The sequence below is a fragment of the Lactuca sativa genome, chromosome 6 (genome assembly GCF_002870075.4).
Source record: "Lactuca sativa cultivar Salinas chromosome 6, Lsat_Salinas_v11, whole genome shotgun sequence".
In the NCBI taxonomy this organism is placed as follows: Eukaryota; Viridiplantae; Streptophyta; class Magnoliopsida; order Asterales; family Asteraceae; genus Lactuca; species Lactuca sativa.
In genome coordinates this window covers 38,455,899-38,480,236 of record NC_056628.2, presented here as the reverse complement: position 1 = coordinate 38,480,236, position 24,338 = coordinate 38,455,899, and the positions used below count along the sequence as shown (strand labels likewise).

Genomic DNA, 24,338 nt, shown 5'->3' with positions numbered 1-24,338 from the left:
TATATATATATATATATATATATATATAACCTAACAATATAATGTTCTTTGCATTGATAATTATTATAATTAATCATTCCATTAAGTCTATCTTGAAATATATTGACTTGATTGGTCTCTTTATATATATATATATATATATATATATATATATATATATATATATATATATATATATATATATATATATATATATATATATATATATATATATATATATATATATATATATATATATACACACGAAAATGAAAAAATGTGAAAAAGAATAATAAAAATAAAATAGTCATTTCAAATTTTTAACGGCCAATTTTTTTTATTAGACTTTTTATCAAGGTTCTAAAAAACTCGCAATGGCTTCGCTATGGCTCCAAGACTTATATTTGTCGTTAAGTTTTAACAAAATACCATCTTAAAAATATTAATTATATAGAAAATCGTTGTCTTAAGTCACGTCTTACAAACGGCGTGACTCGTCAAGACTCGTAAAAACTTAAACTTGATTTTTCTATAAATTTTTACAAATCATATCAACCAATTTTATATTTTTATCTAAATCAAAACATAGCAATATACAGATTTTTACGTAACCACTTTACATTTTTTATCTAAATCAAAACATAGCTATCTATAAATTTTTACAAATCACATAAACATTTTACATTTTTTATCTAAATCAAAACATAGCTATATATAAATTTTTTACAAATCACATGAACCGATTTTACATTTTTATCTAAATCAAAACATAACAACTGAACCTTCTTTAATCGGTTATAGTACAGAGTTTATTTATTTATTTATTTTAAGAATAATGGTCTCGGACAAGCAATAAAACTCTAGTGACTGCAGGTCCTGTTATTTTCAATGGCAGCGGCTGTAGGCAGAACTTCCATAACTAACACAACCTTCTACCTACAAATTTTAGAAAGTTCAATTAAATCAAGGTCACTTGCGAATGCCAAGACAATTCATCAGCATTTCCTCAAGCAAAATCTCAATTACAGCTCCATTATTCTGGACAAACTCACCCGCGTCTACATTTCGTTTCACCATCTTCATCTTGCTCACAGAGTGTTCGATAAAATTCCTTACCCAGAAAGAAAGAACAACGTCTTGTTATGGAACCAATTGATCAGAGCGTATGCTTGGGAAGGACCCTTCGACCATGCCATCAATCTGTATCTTGAAATGACACAATCAGGGGTCACACCCAATAAATACACTTACCCATTTGCTTTGAAAGCATGTTCCGCTATACAGGATATAGAACTTGGTAAAACGATACATGATCGCGTGAAAAGTGAGTTTCTTGACGACGATGTTTATGTTTGCACCGCGTTGGTTGATTTTTACGCAAAATGCGGATTATTAGATGACGCACGCCAGGTGTTTGATAAAATGTCTAACAGAGATGTGGTGGCGTGGAATGCAATGATTGCAGGAAGTTCTCTTCATGGAATGTACCACAAAACAATGAAATTGATTGAGGAAATGCAGGATGCAGGATTAAGACCTAATTCATCCACCATTGTCGCCATTCTTCCAGCTATTGGAGAAGCTAGTGAGTTGATGCAAGGAAAAGCAATACATGGGTTTTCTATAAGGAGTAGATTTGATAACAATGTAGTTGTTGGAACTGGGATACTAGACATGTATGCCAAATGTAAACACCTTGATTACACAAGAAGAGTTTTTGACACAATCAATGTCAAAAATGAGGTAACTTGGAGTGCTATGATAGCAGCATGTGTTGCAAAAGATTCATCCATGGAGGCATTGAAGCTTTTCAAACAAGCAATAGTAAACAACAATGGCAACATATCTCCAGTTACACTATCCACCATTCTTCGTGCTTGTGCTAATCTTACTAACATTAAAACAGGAAGGTGTATACATGGTTATTCAATCAAATTAGGTTTCATTTCTCATTTAACAATCAGTAACACCTTGCTTTCACTCTACTCAAAATGTGGGATTTTACAAGACACAGTGAGATTCTTCAATGAAATGGAGTTCAAAGACACGGTTTCCTTCAATTCCATCATCTCTGGTTGTGTCCAAAATGGTGATGCTGGAATCGCGTTTAACATGTTTGAAAATATGAAGAAATTAAGAATCAACCCTGATATGGAAACCATGATTGGATTCTTTCCTACATGTTCTCATTTAGCAGCTTTAAAACATGGAGCATGTGGACATGGATATGCAATAACACAAGGGTTTACAAAATCAACTAAAGTTTGTAATGCTATTATTGATATGTATTCAAAATGTGGGAAAATAAATCTAGGAAGGTTAGTTTTTGATCAAATGAATACACGTGATGTAATCTCATGGAATGCTATGATTTTTGGTTATGGTATACATGGTTTAGGGTTTGAAGCAGTTGAATTATTTGAAAATATGTTAAGACATGGTTTTAATCCAGATGGGGTGACTTTTATTTGTGTTTTATCCGCTTGTAGTCATTCAAGACTTGTTGAAAAAGGTAAAGATTTATATTATTCAATGAATGAAAAGTTTCAAATATCACCAAAAATCGAACATTGTTTATGTATGGTTGATCTTTTGGGGAGAGCAGGACTTTTAAGTGAGGCTCATGAGTTCATTCTTGAAATGCCATTAACACCCGATGTACGTATTTGGAGTGCACTTCTTGGTGCTTGTAGAATTCATAAAGATTTCAATTTAGGTGAAGAAATTTCAAGAAAGATTCAGATTCTTGGACATGAAAGTAGTGGAAACTTTGTGATTCTATCTAATATTTATAGCACGGCAAAAAGATTCGATGATGCAGCACGTACACGTGTCATACAGAAAGAGAAAGGGTTCAAGAAAAGCCCGGGGTGTAGTTGGATTGAAATAGATGGAAATGTTCATATGTTTGTTGGTGGAGATAAGTTACATCCATGGTGGGTTTTGATCAAAAGAAGGTTAGATGAATTGCTAGTGGGGATGAAGGAATTGGGGTATGATGGAGATTATGGTTTTGTCCTTCAAGATGTTGAAGAAGAGGAAAAAGGGCATATTCTTTTGTATCATAGTGAGAAGTTGGCAGTTGCTTTTGGTGATGTTAGTTTGAGGTTAGGAAAAAGTATTTTTGTGACTAAGAATTTGCGGGTGTGTGTTGATTGTCATACGGCTTTGAAGTATATGAGTATGATAATGAAGAGAGAAATAACGGTTAGGGATACGATTCGTTTTCATCATTTTAAGGATGGAAGTTGTAATTGTGGAGATTTTTGGTAGGATGTTAATGTATATAGTTTACACATAAAAATACAATGTAGTTTTCTTAATATTGTTAACAACTAATTAGTTGTTCGGATGTTTTCAAGTTTTTCGAGTTTTTGATGGTAATTGTATATGGGTTTTTGTAAGAAATGCATAAAGACATTGTTTTAAGCAAATTTACGATGTTTTGTTTGTCTTTAGAGGCTTGTGTGATACAACTATAATTGCATTTAACAGTACATGTATTTTTTTTTTTTTTTTTGTATGAATGTATTTTTTAAAGAAAAATCAAAGTTTTTTCTATAAGACTGTTGGGTATGGGCAACGCCCACCGGGGAGATTTTGGGCGTTGTAACGCACAAACACCGCCCTCTTCATGGTTATTGGGCGTTATACGTTTGCGCGTTGCTTCTCATTACCACCACCACCTTCCATTGACGTCGTTTTTCTTCTTTTTCTCAAAAACGATCGGCGTTGCCTACAGCTATCAGCCTAAAATTTTATATGGTACAAACATCGGTTTGTTGTAGTTATTCCATATTAGTATCGGACATTATTATTATTATTAACCGGGACTGAGAAACCTAAGGACCACCGACTTTGCTCATAAAAAGGATGGGTCGATCCAAGGCATAACACAAACTAGGGGTGGAATTGGTATAGTACCAATTCGTTTTTCCTTAAACCTTGTACCGTACCAATTATAATTGGTAAAAAAATTTGCTACCGGTACCATACCAAGTATACTTGGTACAAATATATTTGACAACCAATAAGTTTGATTGGTACAAATTGGTAATGGTACATACCGACTTCTTTTAATAGTCAATTGTAAGATTTTAAAATAAACAAATACATCGGGTAATTTAGATGTTTAGTAAAGAAATTTGTTACGCAGTTCTTTTAATTTACAAAAGAATTTTATTGAAAGTAACACAAAATAAGGTTTTAGTTTTATGATTTAACGTAATAATAACTATTGACTAATGCGACCAAATAACTTATATAACGTTCTTAAAAATGTAAAAACTAAACACAATTAACAATTGAAATTTACGGTTTTCTTTATATATATATATATATATATATATATATATATATATATATATATATATATATATATATATATATATATAATGAATTCGTTGTACGGTATTATCATGGTATTCAAACTTTTGTATCATTACCGTACCGAGTTATATCATTAATGTATCAAGATTGTTCAATTAGCATGGTACTACCAACCAAACATGTTGGCTACCAAATATATTAGCTACAACTTTCTTGGTTCGGTTATTAGCATGTTGGTTGGCTTTCCGTAGTACAATTTTGACAGCCCTAACACAAACAATGGTATTAGGGGGCTAAAATCCAACATTTTAAAATATTATTATATAAACAAGTTTAATTTTATCATAGATTATGACATCAAAGTTTAAACAAAACAGTTAATATTAAATATTCTTACATCATTCATCAAAGTGAAAACTCATCAACCTTTTACGTCTTTGAAGTTTTGCACAATTACCTGTAAACTATTCTTTTAAGCAAGTTTCATTTAAAAGTACGGAACCAATGAGTCATTCAAAAACTAGTTCACTAGACATAAGAGTGCAAGCAAACTGAATTACTCAACCTTGACTCATTAGAAAGATTCAAGAATGAGATAAATGAGCTCAACCCGAGCTCAATCAATCAGTGAACTCGATTAGACTCACAAACCTAAACGATTATCTATAATAAAATATCATATATTTTTATTAGATTTTAGGGAAATCTCCGATAAAATCTCAATATTTTTGGTCAATTTATGGTTTAATCCGAACATTTTTTTGAATAAAAAAGTCATGATTATCTAATTTTATACGATAATTTGCAATCTTTTGCTAAAAAATAAAGATTGTTTCGTTAATTTGGCATTAAAGACGTCCTTGCTTTATTTTTATCACATTGGCTTAGTTTTTATATCAATGGAATAATGAATATAAAATTTTAACAAATGTATTTACATGACATGAGGGGGAAAATGAAAACTAGAAATGAGAGATAGGAGAGTGGGTGTAGTGTATTTTATAAATAAAGGGCGTTTCACAATAATTTTTTTTTTTATCTTACTTAACAATTTATGCTTTAAAGAATTGTATAATTTCTATATTATATAACCCTTCAAAACATAAATGTTGTGTATTACAAAAAAAAATGTTGCGTATGGATTAGTTCCCATAAATAAAATGATAGAATTGTAACCTTAAAGGAAGAAGATGGGAAGTTGGTCGTACACATAACCGATAGTGGTTTTATAAGATGTTGGGTTTCAATTTTGCTTCAAAATAAGTCAATAGTTTAATATAAGTTAGAAGCTAGAAAATACTCATTGAGTTCCACAATTGGTTGGGTCCTCATGTCATTAGGAGAATCCGAAGCCAGAAAAGCCTAATTGAGTTCTGCCATTGGGATGATCCTTAGGTAAATCCTCCACAATAAATGAAAATAATTTTGCTATTTGTCATTTTCTTATGCATTATGACACATGTCATCTCTTCTAATAAATGAAGGTTTTTTTTGTCACATGTGACACTCTTATTCAATTTGTCAAATGTCATTTTGTGGTTGTTTTGAATTAACTTCTTTTCCACATGTCATTTTAGTGATTTTTCTATTTTAATAAATTCTACATAATACTTTAATGTAATAATTACAATAAATATAATAATAAATAAATATCAATTTCATTAATGGATTTACCTTCTTATTTCAAAATTCTCAAATTAAAGGTTATTAGTTTATTTATTTAAATTTAAAAGATAAAAAAAATCAGTTTTAATAATTCATTATTTTTCTTATTTTCTTATAAATCCAAAGTTCTTAAATATTTAAATATTTATATTTAATTTTTCTTAATTAACTCATGTAATACATGAGTCTGACACCTAGTTTTATGGTAAATTTAGATTAAAATATATTCATGTGTCATTTTGTGGTTTTTCCATTTTATTAAATTTCATACAATACTTAAATTTAATAAATATAATAATAAATGTATATCCAATTCATTAATTGAACCTCCTTATAACTTCTAAATTTCTAAATTGAATCCAATTATTGTAGTTGTTTATTTATTTTATTTATAAGTTTAAATTTAATAGATAAATAAGCACTTCAATTTTATAATTAATATTTTATTTTTTCTTATAAATTAAAATTTTCTAAATTGTTAGATCTATATATTTTTAATTAAACCCATGTAATACATGGATATCACAACTAAGACAAAAATAACTAAAAAATTATCAGGTATAAAAAACAAGATAAAAAAATATGTATGAGACAAAATGTTAAATTAGGTTTTAGAAGATAATAGTATGAATAGCCAACTCAAACAAGCAAAATGCGGTTGTTGAGCCTTCAAAAGATACCTTCCAAGCAATGCCTTCTTCTATCATGTTCCTTTTTTACCTTTTGGGTGTAGTGGATATCAACCACCTAAGGTCAAGGTGTCACTAGACCACTCTAAAGTGATCCTATTTATTTTTTTTTCCTTTTTCTTGGAAAATAAAATGTTTTGACAACTGAGTAGTTTTATGTAAGTTATGTGTCATATCTTGTTTAACGGTAAAATAAATGAAGAATTATAATCGGTAATATTAATAAGTTAATAATACATTTGATCGGTAATATAGGTTACTAATAAAAAGTTAAATACTTAAACAATAATTTAAAAAATAGTTGAAAAGGCAACTAACCCTTGTTACGATTCATCCAAGATTTCAAATCAGAAATGATGCAAATCATATAGTTATTTAACATATATGTATGATTGTATGTAAATATAAATTCTTTCTAAATATAAAATTTGATAACACAATAACATTTTTGTCAAGATTTTTTTTTTGTTTTAAACCAAAAAGACATAAAAAAAATCTCTTAAATCAGTTTTATAGTTAATACCGTCCATGCACAACCCAAGAATGAAGAAATGAATATTTTATTTAACTATTTTGTCGTTCAAGGATAACAACAAGGATTAAATCCATCAAACATTCCAATGCCTCGCTTTGGATTTATTAATTAAGTATTTCTTTGATAAATATAACTAATTAAAAAGGTAAAATACAATTTCATATAGAGTAAGTTACACTTTTGGTCCATGTGGTTGACAGGAATCTTCAAGCTTAATCCTAGTATTTAAATGTTAACCTAGTGGTCTTTATTGTTGGCAAATCCATCGGCTTTTGTACCTATTCTCGTTACCGTCGATGCCTTTCCATTAAAAGTGTATGAAATGACTAAAATATCCTTGTTTTTGCTTTTATTTGGTTTTAAATTTTCTTGTTTGTTTTAATCATTATCAGAGTATAGCAATAAAACCAACACCATTTTTCAATACCACTACCATCATTTTTCACCACCACACCATCGTTTTTCACCATAATTACCATTACTTTTCCTAACTAACAACACCTACAACTCAAAATTAGAGTATACTAGAGAGTGAAATGGACCAAAACCAGAAATGGACTATAGTTGTATATAACTACCTAAAATGAACATAAAACGAATCGATGGCAGTTTTGTGTTGATGAGAGTGGGAGAAAGGAGAGGGAAGGGAAAGGGAGATCGGTGGTGGAAGATGAGAGGGGGGGGGGGGGGGGGGGGGGGGGGGTTGTGTCGGCCGAAGATAGAGTTGAGAGCATCATTGACCACCGACCATAAAAGAGATGTTGCAAGCAAGAAGGTGGGTAACGTGGTTGCGGTGCTGAAGATGGCGATGGAAATGGAAATGTTGGTTCTTCGGATTGGTGAAGCGGCAACAACTTAGAGTAGCGAGAGATTTGGCAAAAGATGAGAGAGGCGGTGGTAGAGGGGAGTTGAGAAAGGGTGAAGGTGAGATGGAAGGCGGAAACGGTTGGTCCTAAAGGTACTGTGGAGTTGGAGTGAGCATTTGGACCAGGCTGGTTTGGTAAAAATTGGTGGACCATGAATTGGACCTGTTGAGGCTTACTAGATCTAGTCTAGGTTTGAGTTTTCTAATTCTTGTACCCGTTGGACCGATACAACTTTAGGCATATGTGGTACAATTCATTGAGGCCATATCGAAGTTTGTTTATCTATTACTTTAGAACAAATACACGTTGGACTGGACGTGGACGTGGACTTTGACTAGACCTACCTGGTTTTGTACACGGACCAATTTTGCATGATTTAAAGAACCAAGAACCAGACCTACTCTAAAAAACCGATCTAGATATCCAAATGCTCAACCCTACCGTATAGAAAGTGAGAGAGATCGCAATGGTTGAAGGGAGCCGTGTATGGGAGAGAGGATAACAGTGGCGGACCTTAGTGGTGCCCCAGGGTCCCGGGCCACTGTTCTGATTCCGGCACGTAGTGTAAATTTTTTTTTATGTTTTTTATGTTTTTTTCTATTAAGTGCACCGGCTTAAAATACGAGTGCCACTACTAATGTAGATTTTTTCGGAATTTTTTTAATGTCACTCTGCTAAAACGTTCTACCTCCGCCACCGGAGGATAATATGGGGGTCAATTGATCTCAATTACGGATTTTTAGGGATTTTCTTTGTTTCGATGTTTATTTGTATATATCCGGTTCTTATGGGAGAATTTTTTTTTACTGATTTGGTTTGACGGTAAAAAGGTTGTTTCATAGGAGATTAATGAAGGTGGGTTGACGGTAATTGAGACAGGGAATCAAAACCGAAGGATTTGCCAACCATAAGGATCAGTGGTGTCAAATTTCTATAACTAGGACTAAACTGGCAGATTCGCATCAACAATGGGGACCAAAAATATAATTTACTCTTTTATGTAAAAAAAAAATAGAAAAAAAAAGCTAGAGAACTGGCGCCGTTTTACGGATCTTTCTTGAAACAATCAAAATTTAACACGTATGCAATGGGAAAGAAAAAGAGTCTATGTGTTGAGAATGGAGTCAAGAAGTAGATGAAAGAATATTAACAATCATGAAAACAATGACCACCTAGCTAACATCTCTTTCTCTCTCTATCTCTCTGGATTTGCATTGTTAATGTCACTGCATTGTGATCAATCATTTTATTGACGACGACAAAAAAAGAAAGGAGAAAATAACCAAATTTCATACATTGCAAATCTGTTTCTCAAAAGCTGAGAATTGGTTTGTTCATGATGAAAGTCTTAGCTTACGCAATTTTGTAGAACCCATTAATTAGTAGAGATCACATTCACCGCTACATAAATATGTACAGACAACAAAGAAACGGGAAGTCGCCCAGCTCAGGGGAGAGGATTGATTTCAAGTTTTCAAATTTTCAAGCTCTTCAGGTAGCAACGATAACCCATCAATCATCTTTGTGAACTTCCATTATCGTAATTGTTTTCTATTTGGAAGATTAATGAATTTGTGGCGATATTTGTTGCTTTTCTGCATTGTTTTGTTTGATCCATCATATACTTTTTCGTAAAGTTGACTGTTTCTGTGTAGTTTTTCATGTATGGGTTAAGCACCATGTGATGCACTTTAAGTGTTTGATAAAATTACTAAGAAGGATTAAGTGGTGAATCTTTGATGCTTTCTTGTATCTTCTAATGCATTGATGATTCATATCATATCCATGGTGATTAATTACAAGATTTTATTGTTTTTAGGTACCAAAAGTATGGGACAAGCTTCTAGTGTCCATAATCTCTGTGGAAACAGGAAAAACAGTTGCAAGATCAAACAAAGCTTTGGTGAGAAATGGAAACTGTCAATGGACAGAAACTCTATCCGAATCTATCTGGATTTCACATGATGATTCTTCAAAAGAGCTTGAAGAACATCTCTTTAAATTCGTTGTTTCCATGGTATGAAAGATTTTGATTCTCTAACTTAAAAATTTTATCATTTAACCTTGACAAAATCTTGTCTTTTTTTGGTTTTGTTCTAGGGTTCTGCTAGATCTGGCATTCTTGGAGAGGCAACTGTAAATATTGCACGCTACTATACAAGTTCAAGATCATCTGCCCCACTTTCATTACCTTTAAAGAAATGCAACCATGGCACAGTTTTACAGGTAAAATTAATGTGAATATTATTACAATAATTTGTATTATAAGTTGAGTTCTTTAATGTTATGTTTCTTATCGACTTATGTTCTCATTTTCAGGTCAAAATTCAGTGCCTAACACCAAGAACAAAGCTCAGGTAATGTTTATGATATATATATATATATATATTTTTGTGATATTTTCATGTTTCACTTGATGTTGAAAGTTGTGAATACATATTGAAGGGTTGAAGGACTAAAAGCAGAAGCCATGGATGAAAGTTATGATGATGCATTAAGCAGATCAAATGGGTCAGCTGCTTCAGTTGACTTGAGTGCTAAATCCTCTCAAAGTCAAGAATTGAATCCCACTTCACTTCTTGGAAAGATTAAAATCATGGTATGTTTACAATGATATAGATTCTCCAAACTTTGACTTTCTTGATCAAACTGACTGATTTTCAACTTCTAAATCGATATACTTGCATAAAATGAAACAAATCATAGAAATTTGACACCTTTGGTTCTTGATTTTTAAATTGATTCATATCAATTTGACTAATGTGATTCCATTTTCTTGTTTCCTCCTAGATGCAGGAAACAAGTTATCAACCATCTGGATCGAATCAAAACAATGATTCGGCTGAATATTCTTTAGAAAAAGAGAGATTCTATAAAAACAATCATATGAATGGAATCAAGAACAAGCTTAATGGGAATTCAAGAAACAGTTCACCTCGAAGCAATTACCCTAATGAAGAAGATCTTTCTATATCAAAATCAAACAACTCATCTTTCAAATCAAGAATAACTCATGATGATCAAGAAGAAGAGTATGAAGAAAGCCCTCCACCTGTCCTTCCCACATCATCAATGCCAAACACCGGTTCTTCAAAGAACCTTCTAGAAGCAGCTGAAGACACCATTGAAGAGCTTCGTGAAGAAGCCAAAATGTGGGAGAGGAATTCACAGAAGTTGATGCTTGATTTGGAGATCTTGAAAGAAAGATTCTCTGATCAATCCAAGAATCTTACAGATTCTAAAATGGAGCTTTCAGCAGCACGAATGGAACGTGATGGCATGAAGAAAGAAGTTGACCAGCTTAAAAGATTGGTGGAGGTCAAACAGAAGGTCAAAGTGGAGTCAGCGTATAAGTCAGAAAGTGGATCACAACTTCTAAAAGAACTTGAAATCGAGCTAAAAGCTCATAAAGAATCAAACACTGATTTGTCTCTACAACTGAAGAGAAATCAAGAATCAAATATTGAGCTTGTGTGTATTCTTCAAGAACTGGAGGAGACCACAGAAACACAAAGAGCAGAAATCGAAGAACTTTTGGAAGTCAAATCAAAGTTTAATGATTTAGAAAAGTCTTTCAATTTCAATTTGGTGGAAATCAGAAGCTTACAACTTAACTTGCAACAAATGGAGGAATCAGAGAAAACATTACAAGCAAACATGCAGATTCTTGAACAAGCTTTAGAGAACAAAATCAGTGATTTAGAAAACGAACGAATTTCAAATAGCCATACTTTATCACTTCTTGAAAAAGACTACAAAACTAACTTATCCATCAAAGAAGAAGAAATCAACAACTTGGAGTCAAAACTATCTGAAAAAACACAATCTGAATCACAACAAATGCAAGAAATCCAAGAGCTTCAACAAAAAATTAGTGAGGTGGAAAAAGAATGTAGCGAGTTGACCAATGAAAACTTGGAGCTTCTTTGTGAGATTAAAGAACTGAAGAAAAAGATCCAAGAGAAAAATGTGGTTATTGAAGAAGATCAAAAGGTGATAAAAGATTACAATTTGAAAATCCAGGAACTAGAGAGGTTGAATGAAGAACAAGAGGATCAAATTTCTGATCTTCAAAAGGAGAAAGAAGAGTTACAAGAAAACATGGAAGATGCATTGGAAGAGAGCAATATAACATCTAAATGTTTGGATAATTTGAGAAATGATCTCATGGTGCTTAGTAGTAGTGTTGATTCTCAAGTTTCTGCTAATAAGTTACTTGAAAAGAAAGCGTTTGACTTGGAAAAAGTCAAACATGAAGCCGAGCTTCGGTTGTTTGAAGTTGAAGAAGAGAATATCCGCTTATCAGAAAGTTTGACTTCACTGGAAAGTCAACTGAGACGTATGAAAGATGAGTTACAAGAATCTGAATCTGTGAAATTTGATCTTCAAAATGAGGTTGAAAAGTTATATGATATTGAAAAGTTACTATTGGAAGCTCAAGAAGAATGTGGAATTTTGAAATCCGAAAAGAAGAAACTTCTAGAATCTTCCGAGGGGCTCATTGAGGAATGTAGTAATCTTGAGAAGTTGTATGAAGAGATGAGAAAGGAAAAGGGAGAGTTGAGTGAAAAATGTTCTAGTTTGGAGGTCGAATTAATGGAAGCTAGGGGCAATTTGGTAATTTCTTCCGAAAGGGTGGCTAGTTTAGAGGAAAAACATTCTTCTATGTTGGAAGAGTATATGTTTAAAGAGAAGAGTCTTTCTTCACATTTGGATGAACTTAATCAAGAAAACTGGAAGTTAAAAGAGAAAGTTACAATGGAAGAAAGTTTGTTGAATCAAATGTATTTAGAGAAGACTTCCGAGATTGAAAACTTCCAAAAAGAGGTACAACATTTACAAAATGAAATTTCAAAGCTTCATGAACAGAAGTCAAAGGTGGTTTCCGAAAAGTCAAAGCTGGAATCTTCTTTGAAAGAAATCCATTCAAGAAATGAATCGATTGAAAACCAACTTCAAACTCTTCATAAGGAATCTGAATCCAAGATTCAAGACTTAGAAACTGATCTCATTGCCATTAAAGAAAGCAATAAAAAACTGATGACAGATCATGAAAAGAAATCAAAGGTGTTGTTTGGTTACAGAATAAGAGAAGAGAGAAGAAAGACAATGGAAAATGATCTAGAACTTAAGCTTACAGTTTCAGAATATGAACGCCAACAGCTCATTGAAGAAGCTTCAAAGTTAAAAGATAAGTTGCAGAAAACCTCGAATCTTGACAATGAAGTAATGGATCATAAACGAAAGCTTGATAAACTAAAGTATGAAAAGAACAATCTTGAAGCTTCTTTTCGTTCTCTTTCTAGTAGTTTTGAAGAGGTTAAAGAAGAAAAGATTTCGTTTCTTGAAAAGATATCTACCTTAGAGGCATCTGTAAAAGAATATGAGGAATGTAAACATGAGAAGAATGTTCTAGAAGAAAAGATAATGCAACTCGAGGGAGATCTAATGTCTAAAGGAGCATCACGTTCTTTAGATTCTGAGATGAAAAATGAGCTTAGTAGAATCAAGAGTGCAAATTTGCAATATCAGTTGAAAGTTCAACAAATTGAAGGCGAAAAGAATGAATGCTTGAAGAAAGTTCATGCTTTAGAAGAAGATCTAAGACTTTTATCAACAAAATCAGGGAGTAAATCGGTAAATAATTAAAAAAAATGATTTTCATTCACTTAACAACCAAGTGTTCTTGTGTTTTCACTTTTTACCTTAAATCTTTACTCTTGTTATCTTTTTTGTGTTTTGTATCAGGGTGTTCATGAGACACATTCTCAAGATGATATTGATAATGTAGAAAAAATAGAGATGCTTGAAGCACAGCTTGATGAGGCTCTTGATGCAAATAACAAGTATAGAGCTCAACTCAAGAGGTGAGTATGATGAAAACACTAGTCAACCTTTGACTTTTAGTAGTCAAAGGTCAACTTATTGATGAAAACTATAAGGATTACGCGTATGCACAAGTAGTTTTCATGGTTGTAGCTTTTAACAAGTTTGCATCTTTTTCTAGGCTAAAGTCCGAGGGGCGTAATAGTCTTTCATCAAATCCTGGAAAATCTAAGGTTGAAGGTGACTTGGTAACGAAAGAGAGATTTGAAAGGACAAAATCGTCATTAGAGACAGAGCTAAAAGACCTTCGTGACCGTTACCTTGAGATGAGCCTCAAGTATGCTGAAGTTGAAGCCGAAAGAGAAGATCTTGTAATGCAGTTAAAAACCAACAATAGCACAAGGAGACGATTCCAATTCCTTGAAAGCCAATGAAAAATACAAACTATTCGTTATATCAAGATTAATAGTTAAGCTAAATAATCATTAAGGCACATAATGACATGAATGTGAGTCTATGTCTATTGAGAACAGTTTACCACATAATGAAATAAGAGGTTTAATGTTAAGAAACATTAATTGGTTTTTGTTCTCTTTTGGTACTATTTGATGAATAGAATGTATAAATATAGTTCATCTTCAAGAGAGGTTGTTTATGTGAACTAAAAGATTGTGATGCACACCATGTCATTCTAAGATACCAATGTTACTATGTATATCTTTATGCGCGTTCTTATATAGATGTGTGTATTTTTATTCTATTGATATCTCATCTATTGAATATACTAGGGTTTAAACAAAGCCATTGAACCGAAAAAATGTTAACTGGAGGGCAATGTGGATCGTATTGGGTTGAGAAGTCGGATATCCATATTATATATTTTTGTTAATATACCACCCTTTCTCTTTAACCTATATGGAATCATAATAATTTGATAAGCATGATAAAGTCCCATAATGTATTAAAGACAATTAGTGGTTTACTATGGAGTGTTACTACTATACAAATTTCAAAACTAAACCAACATTCTTGTGAACCTATTATCTTGTTTGTTCTCATGTTATGAGTAAGTTGTAAGACTATAATGTCATTATTGAGCAAAAACATTCTGAAAGGGTATAGTGTTATGATGAGATTGAAAGTATAGTGCCTTAATCAAAATCTATTGAATGTTTAAGATATTTAAGATAATATATAGTTGGTCAATGTTTAACATCCGAAAATGAGGGTTAGATGTATTGACCTTAATTATGAATTTACCATTATTATTTAAATTCTTATCTAATTTATGACATGGGTGTAGGTGATTAAGCAAAGATGCCAAATGCAAATGGAGATTTTCAAAGACGAAAATCATGGTATGTTGGAATTTAAAGGACAATACTATTTTAGTACTTGAATCTTAATTATTACAATAAGTTGGAAATTTGTTAAGTGGTGGAATTGTCATTTATTTGGTGATTTAAGTATGATTAATTAAAGTTGGTGGAAATTGTTTCCTCTAAATCGAATAATGGAGCTTTGATACAAAATAGATGATTATAAATAGATGTGATGGACCCTCCTTAGGATTTTAGTTGGTCATTGAAGCCTTGGGAGAAGAATAAGAGATTTTCTGGTCATGATGTGAGCTTCGGGTAGAATCAAGAAAGGTAGACCTTCATTTTCGGATTTTTGCATCACCAAGGATTGCCAAACTCCTTTATTGATCTCACAAGGTGGTATTCTCTTCCATAATTGTATGGTTAGTCGAGAAATGAGAGAAACCTAGATTTCAATGGCTATTAGGGAATTCAAGGTTGTTTTCATGACTATGAAGGTAGTTAAACAATATTTCTAATACATTGTAATAGATTTTTAAGTTGATTACAAGTGATGGAATGGAGAAAAATAGACAAAAACCTCAAGTTAATACGAATTTGGACACCGATAGTCCATCACAACCCAATGCAAACCAAACCCAAATCTTGATCCAAAGGTCCAAACTACTTCAAGCCCATACTTGGCCCAATTTTCCAAATTGGGCCTAACTCCTTATTGGGCATTATCCAAAGGTCTGACCCTCTACTTAGTTCAAAACACACTTATCCAGTTAGTCCATTAGGGCCCCAAGCATCAAGGCCCAACAAATGGCCCAATACCCGAAGCCCAAGTTCGAAATCCAAACAGAGGACGTACGTGGGGCGTACTCCTTCGATACGCTAGACGTACTTCACCTCACATTGACCACCATCAGGGCATACAAAACTTACGCAGGGCGTACCCTTGCAAAGGCTAAAATCATGATAAGTGCTTAATAGCTTAAGCACTTAAGCCCAAACTTCAGATCCACTACTCAAATGTGCTCTAGAACCATAAAGTCTCAAAATTTAAGACTTTGGTCGACCAAAAAGGGTTTAATACATGGTCTTAATTACCATACCCCCGAACCAAGGAAACGGCGGAAACGTCCGGGGGAAGATGACATCATTGTAGAGTATTATAACAATTGAATAATAGAGATGAAAGCATCCCAGACATTATATTGATAACTAATAAGTTTTTACATTGTATTTGAACCATTGTTTGACTCCAAAAGCATACAACAAAAATATAATTCGTAACTAAGCTTTGTCTTCACAAAACCTGAGGGGGTACCTGTCTACTAATTTCCTGAGAATACAAGTGGTTTTGAAAAAGTGTCAACATTTAAGTTGGTGAGTTCGTAAGCATTTTGTATGAGAAAGGTATGTCTTTGTTCCTTGAAAATGATAGTATATTCTTCCAGAAAATCCAATATTTTCTTTTAAATGTAATGTAGTCTTAAATGTTCCAAGACCAAAATATATAAGTATTGTTGTACTTTGTAGTAGTATAGTGTAGTTTTATATCTTTATAAAATAATTTGAATGCATGCTTCCGAAATTGTAAATTGTATTATACTGGAAAATATTATAATGTACTTTTAAATAAATAAAACCATACGAAGATGTGTATGTATTCGTAAACCAAACGTATTGTTAATACCCATTGTGAGTTATTATAACCATACTAATGACTGATATGTCTGCTACGACGTTCTTCAGGTGTCGGAATGGTAAGACATTTGTCACCCCAGACCTGTCGGTCCAAATGTAACAGTTTAGGTGCGGGATTGTCAGTCCGGTATAGATTTATACACAAGTGTCACGCTCTCCCTCCAGGAGACTCTGGTTATAATACAGGACTTCTGTTAATACTTAGGAAAGTACTAGAAGATGTGTCTCACAAAGCCATATTGACTGTTTACGTGTAGTATAATGAAAACCCCTTTCCAAGGTGAGACCTTTAAAAAGAGGTGGTCACCAATCTAGAACTCCAAGGCCTTTTGTCATTTGTCCGCATAACTCTTTTGTCGGTCCCTAGACGCTTTTAGTCGTTCCCGAATTTGGACTATTTTCTCTGTTTTCTCCCTTATGATCTCAGGGCCGGTGAGAATGTTATCAGGAACTTGCTTCCATGCTAGTTGTGTGTCACCCACTTCAGCCCAACACAGAGGTGATCTATACTTGCATCCGTATTGTACTTCGAACAGAGTGACTTTGATGCCAACGGGGTGGTTACGATTATAAGGGAACTCAACTAGTGGTAGGTGGACATCCCATATTTTGCCAAAATTTATCATGTAGGTACTAAGTAGACCTTCTAATTCTTGAATGTTTCGCTCATTCTGACTGTTTGATTAGGGATGGCAAGCTGTTCCTTAGGCGAGTTAGGTTTCTAGCTACTTCCATAACAACTGTTAAAAATGCGAGGCAGCTCTATTGTCCCTTATCCAAGATGATAGATAGTGGCACATTGTGCAGTCTTACAATCTCTTTGTGATACATTCATGTCAACTTTTTTATCCTCTCTATGACTTTGGTTGGTGGGAAGTGTGTGGGTTTGGTATATTTGTCTACAATCGCTCAAGTGGTAGTGCGTCCACCTTATCCCTTCCATAATCGTTTTATGTATAAAAGCCATATGAAATCAAGCTTGAAGGACGGTCGAATAGGTGATTCTTCTCTAAGCCCACAACCAAATAAGGAACAAGAGTTAAAGCGAAATCATATTTCCTAAGCCTGTAGAATCTTAACTATGTATATAACTCTAACGTATTCACTTAGTAATCGTAGGTTGTCAGTGCGGATCCTTAGTTTCTATGTGAGTGAAGTGATTAATTTGGGTGAGATAGTATTTACACTCACTTTTTCTCTAGCTATTATCTTTAAGTCAAATTTAATCTTGATTTATCATACGGGTGGTATTCCCGAAAGGTCTTCTGGAAAACATGTTGGAAAGGGTATGGGCTTTTGGAACATCCTTGATGTCTTCCGTTTCTTGTTTCCCTTCCATAGTATGGGCTAGTAAGTCAAAGTGCCTCTCTTATGGGTACCTGTAAGCCTTGAAGTGAGACGTGATTCGAAGGTTTGTGTTGGTTTTGTCATCATAGATTTCATGGGTTTTCATTATTAGGTAAGTTAAATTGAACTACCTTTTTGTAACACTAGATTTTGGTATGGTGAGGACTTAACCAAAACATACGGGTGATCACGTCGAAGTTCCCTATTGTAACCGGCATTAGGCTGATTTGGAAGAAAATTGATTGTATTAGTGTTTAGAGAGTATCCCATGTATTTGTCTTGTGTGGTTTTGGTCTTCTCGTTATCCATTTCTACGGTAATTTTTTCAAATTCATGGCTCACGAAACTCCTCTCCACATTGTTATCGTAAAGTATGCATGCATTTTAGTTATGTAGGTAGAAACATATCGGTAATCCCGACGGGGTCCTTCATTGCTTTACCACGCCCCATTGCTACAACCCTTCTGACGCTTCTGACATCTTTGTTTTTAGCCTTTGGGCACCCCCTCATGGAATGTCCCGCCTCTCCACATTCGTAGCAAGTCTGACTCATCCCAGCATTTATGGCCTACGTGGTATGTACTCTGCAGGAGTGAGTGGTGTGACCCTTCTTGTTGCATTTGTTGCGATACACCTCTCGGCATAATACATGGTGATGGAAGTTGCACTTGTTACATTTTGGGAGAGTCCCAACATATGGTCTTGTCCGTACTAAGACAGTAGGTACAATGGTGGTATGGACTGCCACAATTTGTTGTCTTTTAGTAGGTCCTTGAGTCTGACGGCTCTTCTTCTTGTTCCATAACTTTCATTTCTTGGGTAGCACTCCTCCATTGTCGTGGGAGTTCTTAGGTTTGAAATTTGGGGTGCCCTTGCAGTAACACACAATGTTGGTGTCCTTGGTTGTTACTTCGATAGGAATTTTGGTTACTGTTCTCGTTTCCATTCGTGTTGTTAACGCTTAGTTGTGCCATGACAGTTGTCACGACGGCTGTTATAGTGGCTTGGAATGTGGCGAGGTCTATTTGTAAAACAGGTGTTGCGCTGGTGTGCTGGTTACTTCCGCGTGATGACATGATTCTTGCTGTATGGTATGAAATGGGTTTGTAAGTAACTATGGTCATTGCTAGCTTTATTCCATCTATATTTATATAAACATATAGGTATCATGCTTTATTGTATGATTCTAATATTTCGACTAACATCCTCATGATGTACTTATGGTAGCGAGTAGTAGTAGGTATTGTATATATGTTAAGTTACCAAAATGGCACATAGATGTTAAAACCTTTAGTTGGTTCGGGTTTCATGGGTTTTAGCAGGGTGTATCTCGCTTGATTTACTATTACTAGTTGTGATGAAAGATGTAATAATTTAACTTCCTATTATGAGTAGTATAGTCACTACTCACTAGGCTACGCTAGTCTATCATTTACCAAAATGGTACACAAGGTGCCCTGTCATCTCATACATCTACGGAGTGGTTTCCTTCGTTCCTTGTTCTATTATGATTGCCCTAGGTTCAGTTGCAAGGATTTGTCATTTTATGGAGACTATCTTCTCCTCTATCCATCTGTTGGTTGTTGTTGTAGGGTAATAGGGGTCCTTGTGGAGAAATCTGGCTATGTCGCTTGTGCAAGAATGGAGGTACATATAGAATCTAGGTTTGTGGTTCTATAGTATTATAAAATACTCCCATAGTATTTTAAACTTCGTGTTTGGTTCTTAATGCTTTTTGGTATATAGGGTTGGTAAGTTTTAGACTTGTGTCTAAAACACCAAACGAAAACACATCCCTCTCAGAAATGAGATCCAACCGAAATCCCAACCTGCTCGTCCTCCACACAGATAGAGCCAAACTCATCCATCAAAGTCTGGTCCGACACAAAATTGGAACCACTCGTCCCAATCTAGCGCTCAACTCATTACCCATGCTCCACGATTCTACTCATGCATTACACCTCGATCCATCCGATTCACGATAGCCCCTCTCTAACTCAAAACACCACGGGTTCCGACCACTGCCGAGACCCTAGTCTCGCTCTTGCTTCGGCCACCAGGCCCTCCCAGACTCCTCTAGTAAGGCTTCCCAGACCTAAAAGCCTCTATGTTTCACACCCTTACTAGTAAGGCTACGGCTCCCCGCAATCTTACAATACTCCCTCTCTCTTACTCACATACAGTACGGCTCCCCGTAATCATATGATACTCTCTCTCTCTCTCTCTCTCTCTCTCTGACTCATGTATGTTACAGCACCTTGTAAACATACGACTCGCTCTATGATTCTTGTATGTTACGGTTCCCCGTAAACATACAACTGTCCTGCTATCCAGTGAATACTACATCCTCCCACGATATCACAACACTCTCTCGCTGATAAGGAATACTATGACTCCCTGCAGTACCACGACACTCTCTCCCACTAACTCATGGATGCTATAGTTCCCCGTAGTCTTACAACACTCCCTCGTTCACTAGCTCACCATGGGCTCACTACATGGTTTTTCCTGATAATCGCAAGCGATTACTCCCCACTCGGATTCACTTGCTCTCTTATCCCCCATAATCTCATCATCAAGTCATCATTACACTGAGTTCACCAGCTCATGCTCCGCAGCTCAACATAGACAGGTGCTTACACCCACCTAACTTATGCACCACCACTCCCGATGAAAGTCCTCGTAGGCAAGGCACTAGTCTCAACACATATACACCCTTAGACAATCCCACTCTGGCGACAATTAACTGATGGGTTCCCACTGGAATAAAATCACTCGGGTACCTCAGTACACCATCACAACATCTCACAATTTCTTGCCTCAACCACTGATCTTCCACTTATGCAACTCGAAACCTCGAAATATTCCCATCTCACCAATTGAAACACAGATGAATCGTCAACGACTAAAAACATGTTGACGAAAATCCGAAGCTCCACCCTCTATTGATCATCGCACATACGAACTACTCATACCGACTCTGAAATTGGTTTACAAAATCAACTGATGCCCCTCCTGGAGTATAGATCATAATCTATACTAATACCTGCAAATCTCTGTTATTGCATCTGAACTCAGCAACCCAACCGCCTTGAAGACAACATTTGCAAACTCGAAAAATCCCTAGTCGTAATAAATTCTCTGACCAACGGCCACCTACGGTGTATTCACTCATCCTTCCTTAAGCACATACTCATACATCATCCCGCCTTGTGCCTCGCCTCATACACCAATAACCCAGGTTTCATGTGTCCGCACCACGGATCTCCATAACCAGTTCTCTTACTGCACTTGAACGGATCATTGATCCTCTCAATAGAATACTCAGTTCTCCCCCACTCAGGTTTGAATCATCACCAATTAGCATACCATCAATCTACTCTATAGATTGTTTCACCAGGTATATCATACTTGACTCTTGGAACGTACCACATAATCACCTCAGTGATCTTCCCAATGGAACCAAGCAACTCCAAATATCTCGTAACTCAGACAAAAATCTCAAAATCCTCCCAACATGACTGCCTTTAGTTATCTCCAAGCCTCATACCGATATACCGTCGGATACCCCAACTGTTCCAAATTAGTCCCGACTCTCCGTCTGGAAATAATGCACTATCACGCATCCTCGACCAACATACCATCGCGGGAATCATCATAAAAGCAAGAGACCTCACTTTCACAGTCGATACACAACGTAGACAACGAGGGCCACCGCCTCGATATACTCCTCTTAACCAGTATGACCCCCTCAATAAGACACCTCCTTGTTCTCTTCCATATTAGACCCACAACTCTCTCATGGTATAATAAATACCTCGCAGCAAACATACTACCCAAAATTCTCTGGTGAAAAGGTTGCAACCATATGCTACCCCATGGGGTTTACCTCCAATTTCTGAAACCAGAAGCTCGTCATCTCTTTTGCTTATCCCAGGAAACGAGGACAACGCAACTCTTGCCACAGAAGGTGACGCCTCATCTATCAGTCGATTGCTCAACTTAGACCGCGATCCTCCAATAAGCATCATCTCTACTCGTCCCTGAGTCTTGCAACTCCAACTGGCATCTCACCAAAAATCTCTTGGAAACTAACTCAATTTCCTTCTCAAGGTATGCTCCATTAAAACTCGTTCAACATGGCCTTCTGGCCTCACACTCTATCACATCTGATCTCAGTCTAATCAATCACAACGGGATAATTGGTAAAACATGAAGCACTCACTGCCACAAATCATGGTACTCGAACCATGTGATCACTTCTTGATCTGCTATGAATCATGGTACCCGAACCATGTTATCTCCTCTCAATTTGCTATGAACCATGGTACTTGAACCATGTCATCTCCTCTCAATCAGCTACTTAGAACCTTTGGAATTCTCCCTATTTCGAGTACAGGTCCTCTGCTTTCAGTAGTACGGGCCCATATTACCTGCCACATCTACCCATACTTTCCACACATATCGTCTCAGATTTCCTAAGTAGCCGCTCAACCTTCTCGATCACCTATACCGTTAAACCTGGTCGCTCCCCAGCGAATACTCTCCTCTATCAGCATACTCATCTGACTAAGGTCACTCCTTAGGCTCTTCCTAGATTCTCACACTTCTCTACCATTAGCTGCTGAAGAACTCCTTATGATGCCATCCATCAACCTCCTGAATATTGTCATATTCACTTAGTAGCTGACTTCCATCATCAAGAGTTCCACAAAGCACGAAGCAAGCAACATTCGAGCATCGAATAATCTCCACCAACACGTAAAACCAATCTAGGTTACAACTCCACTTACTCTACTCACACTAAAAAGGAATCACCTAACTCAAGCAACCCTACCCCTCGTGGGTATCTAACTACTCTCTCTGTAGGATCCTCAAATGCTTATCTAGGTATCTCTCCTAGATTACTCCTCTACTCAAAGCTCTCTCTAAAAGATCCCTACTGGATACTCTTACTCCGCACACCCAAGGCACATCACAAATAGCAAAAATTCTTAGGCTAAGGCATCACAAATCAAGCAACTCTAGCCCTAAAATATGAAACACCTAGCCTATCCTCTAGCATGCATCACTAATATCTTAATAATAACTCATAACACAAATAGGTAAGGGTGTTTTGAGAAATCACCATTCGGGCTATGGATGATTGTACACACTGCTCCTTCGCATTTTTCTCTTAGAAACTCTTGTTCATTTTAGAAAAATCATTTCTTTTGAAAATTTTTCTCAATTCCTTAGTTTGAGTCCATATATACCCGAAGGTGCATCCGAATCCCTCAAACCGAGGCTCTGATATCAACTTGTAACACCGTAAATTTCCAACCTAAATTTTCATTTAAAATCACATAATTCTCATAACACATTTCACAAAAAACTCATTTATTTAATTTACAAATCACAACTCCATAATTGTTTGATTAAAATCCAGGATCCTCAAAATATAACTCTTTCATTGGTGTGTACAATCAAGCCGGTGCCTTCTTGCGATCCTGAGAAAAACCTGAAACATATAACACATAACACGGTAAGCATGAAGCTTAGTGAGTTCCCCAAAATACCACACACATCTCATTAGCCACTCGAGGCTATAACACAATAAGACCCTCCGATCAATGTGTCTCAGTGGGACCCTCCGGTCCCACAACTCGGGTGGACCCTCCTTTCCTAACTCAGTAAGAACAGAATAATACACAACATAAATCACATAGACATAATGCAAGATATCACAATACTCAATATACACACATAAGACCCTCCGGTCACACAAGAATTACCAATCTAGGTAAGGTATAGTAAGAAGACTCGCCTCAGATGATGAACAACCCCTAAAACGTTGCAGCTGTGCACCGACCTTTATCTCTGAGCCAAACCCACAAGTAACCAAATTAGGAACTAAGTCCAAACTCTCACTCATTAGGCCTAAAGATAGTCCACTAACCAGCCCATCAATAATCTAAAACCCATTGGGCCCACCAAGGCCCAAATCTCAAATCTAAATGGCAAGCCCAACACAAGGGCCCAAAGCACACACACACACACACATACACATATATATATATATATATATATATATATATATATATAT

At 35.3% G+C, this 24,338-nt stretch overlaps 2 protein-coding genes across 2 annotated transcripts; both read left to right on the top strand.

Annotated features, from left to right (window-relative positions):
* Positions 1 to 847: 847 nt before the first annotated feature.
* On the top strand, positions 848 to 3,433 carry LOC111894214 (pentatricopeptide repeat-containing protein At3g16610). The gene has a single exon (XM_023890294.3). The coding sequence runs from the start codon at positions 868 to 870 to the stop codon at positions 3,250 to 3,252; it is 2,385 nt and encodes a 794-aa protein (XP_023746062.1). The 5' UTR covers positions 848 to 867; the 3' UTR covers positions 3,253 to 3,433.
* A 5,130-nt stretch (positions 3,434 to 8,563) lies between these two features.
* Positions 8,564 to 14,604, top strand: LOC111894168 (uncharacterized). The gene is made up of 8 exons (XM_023890254.3): positions 8,564 to 9,558; positions 9,883 to 10,080; positions 10,164 to 10,289; positions 10,383 to 10,420; positions 10,509 to 10,662; positions 10,854 to 13,700; positions 13,812 to 13,930; positions 14,071 to 14,604. The coding sequence occupies exons 1-8, from the start codon at positions 9,475 to 9,477 to the stop codon at positions 14,321 to 14,323; spliced, it is 3,819 nt and encodes a 1,272-aa protein (XP_023746022.1). The 5' UTR covers positions 8,564 to 9,474; the 3' UTR covers positions 14,324 to 14,604.
* Positions 14,605 to 24,338: the final 9,734 nt, after the last annotated feature.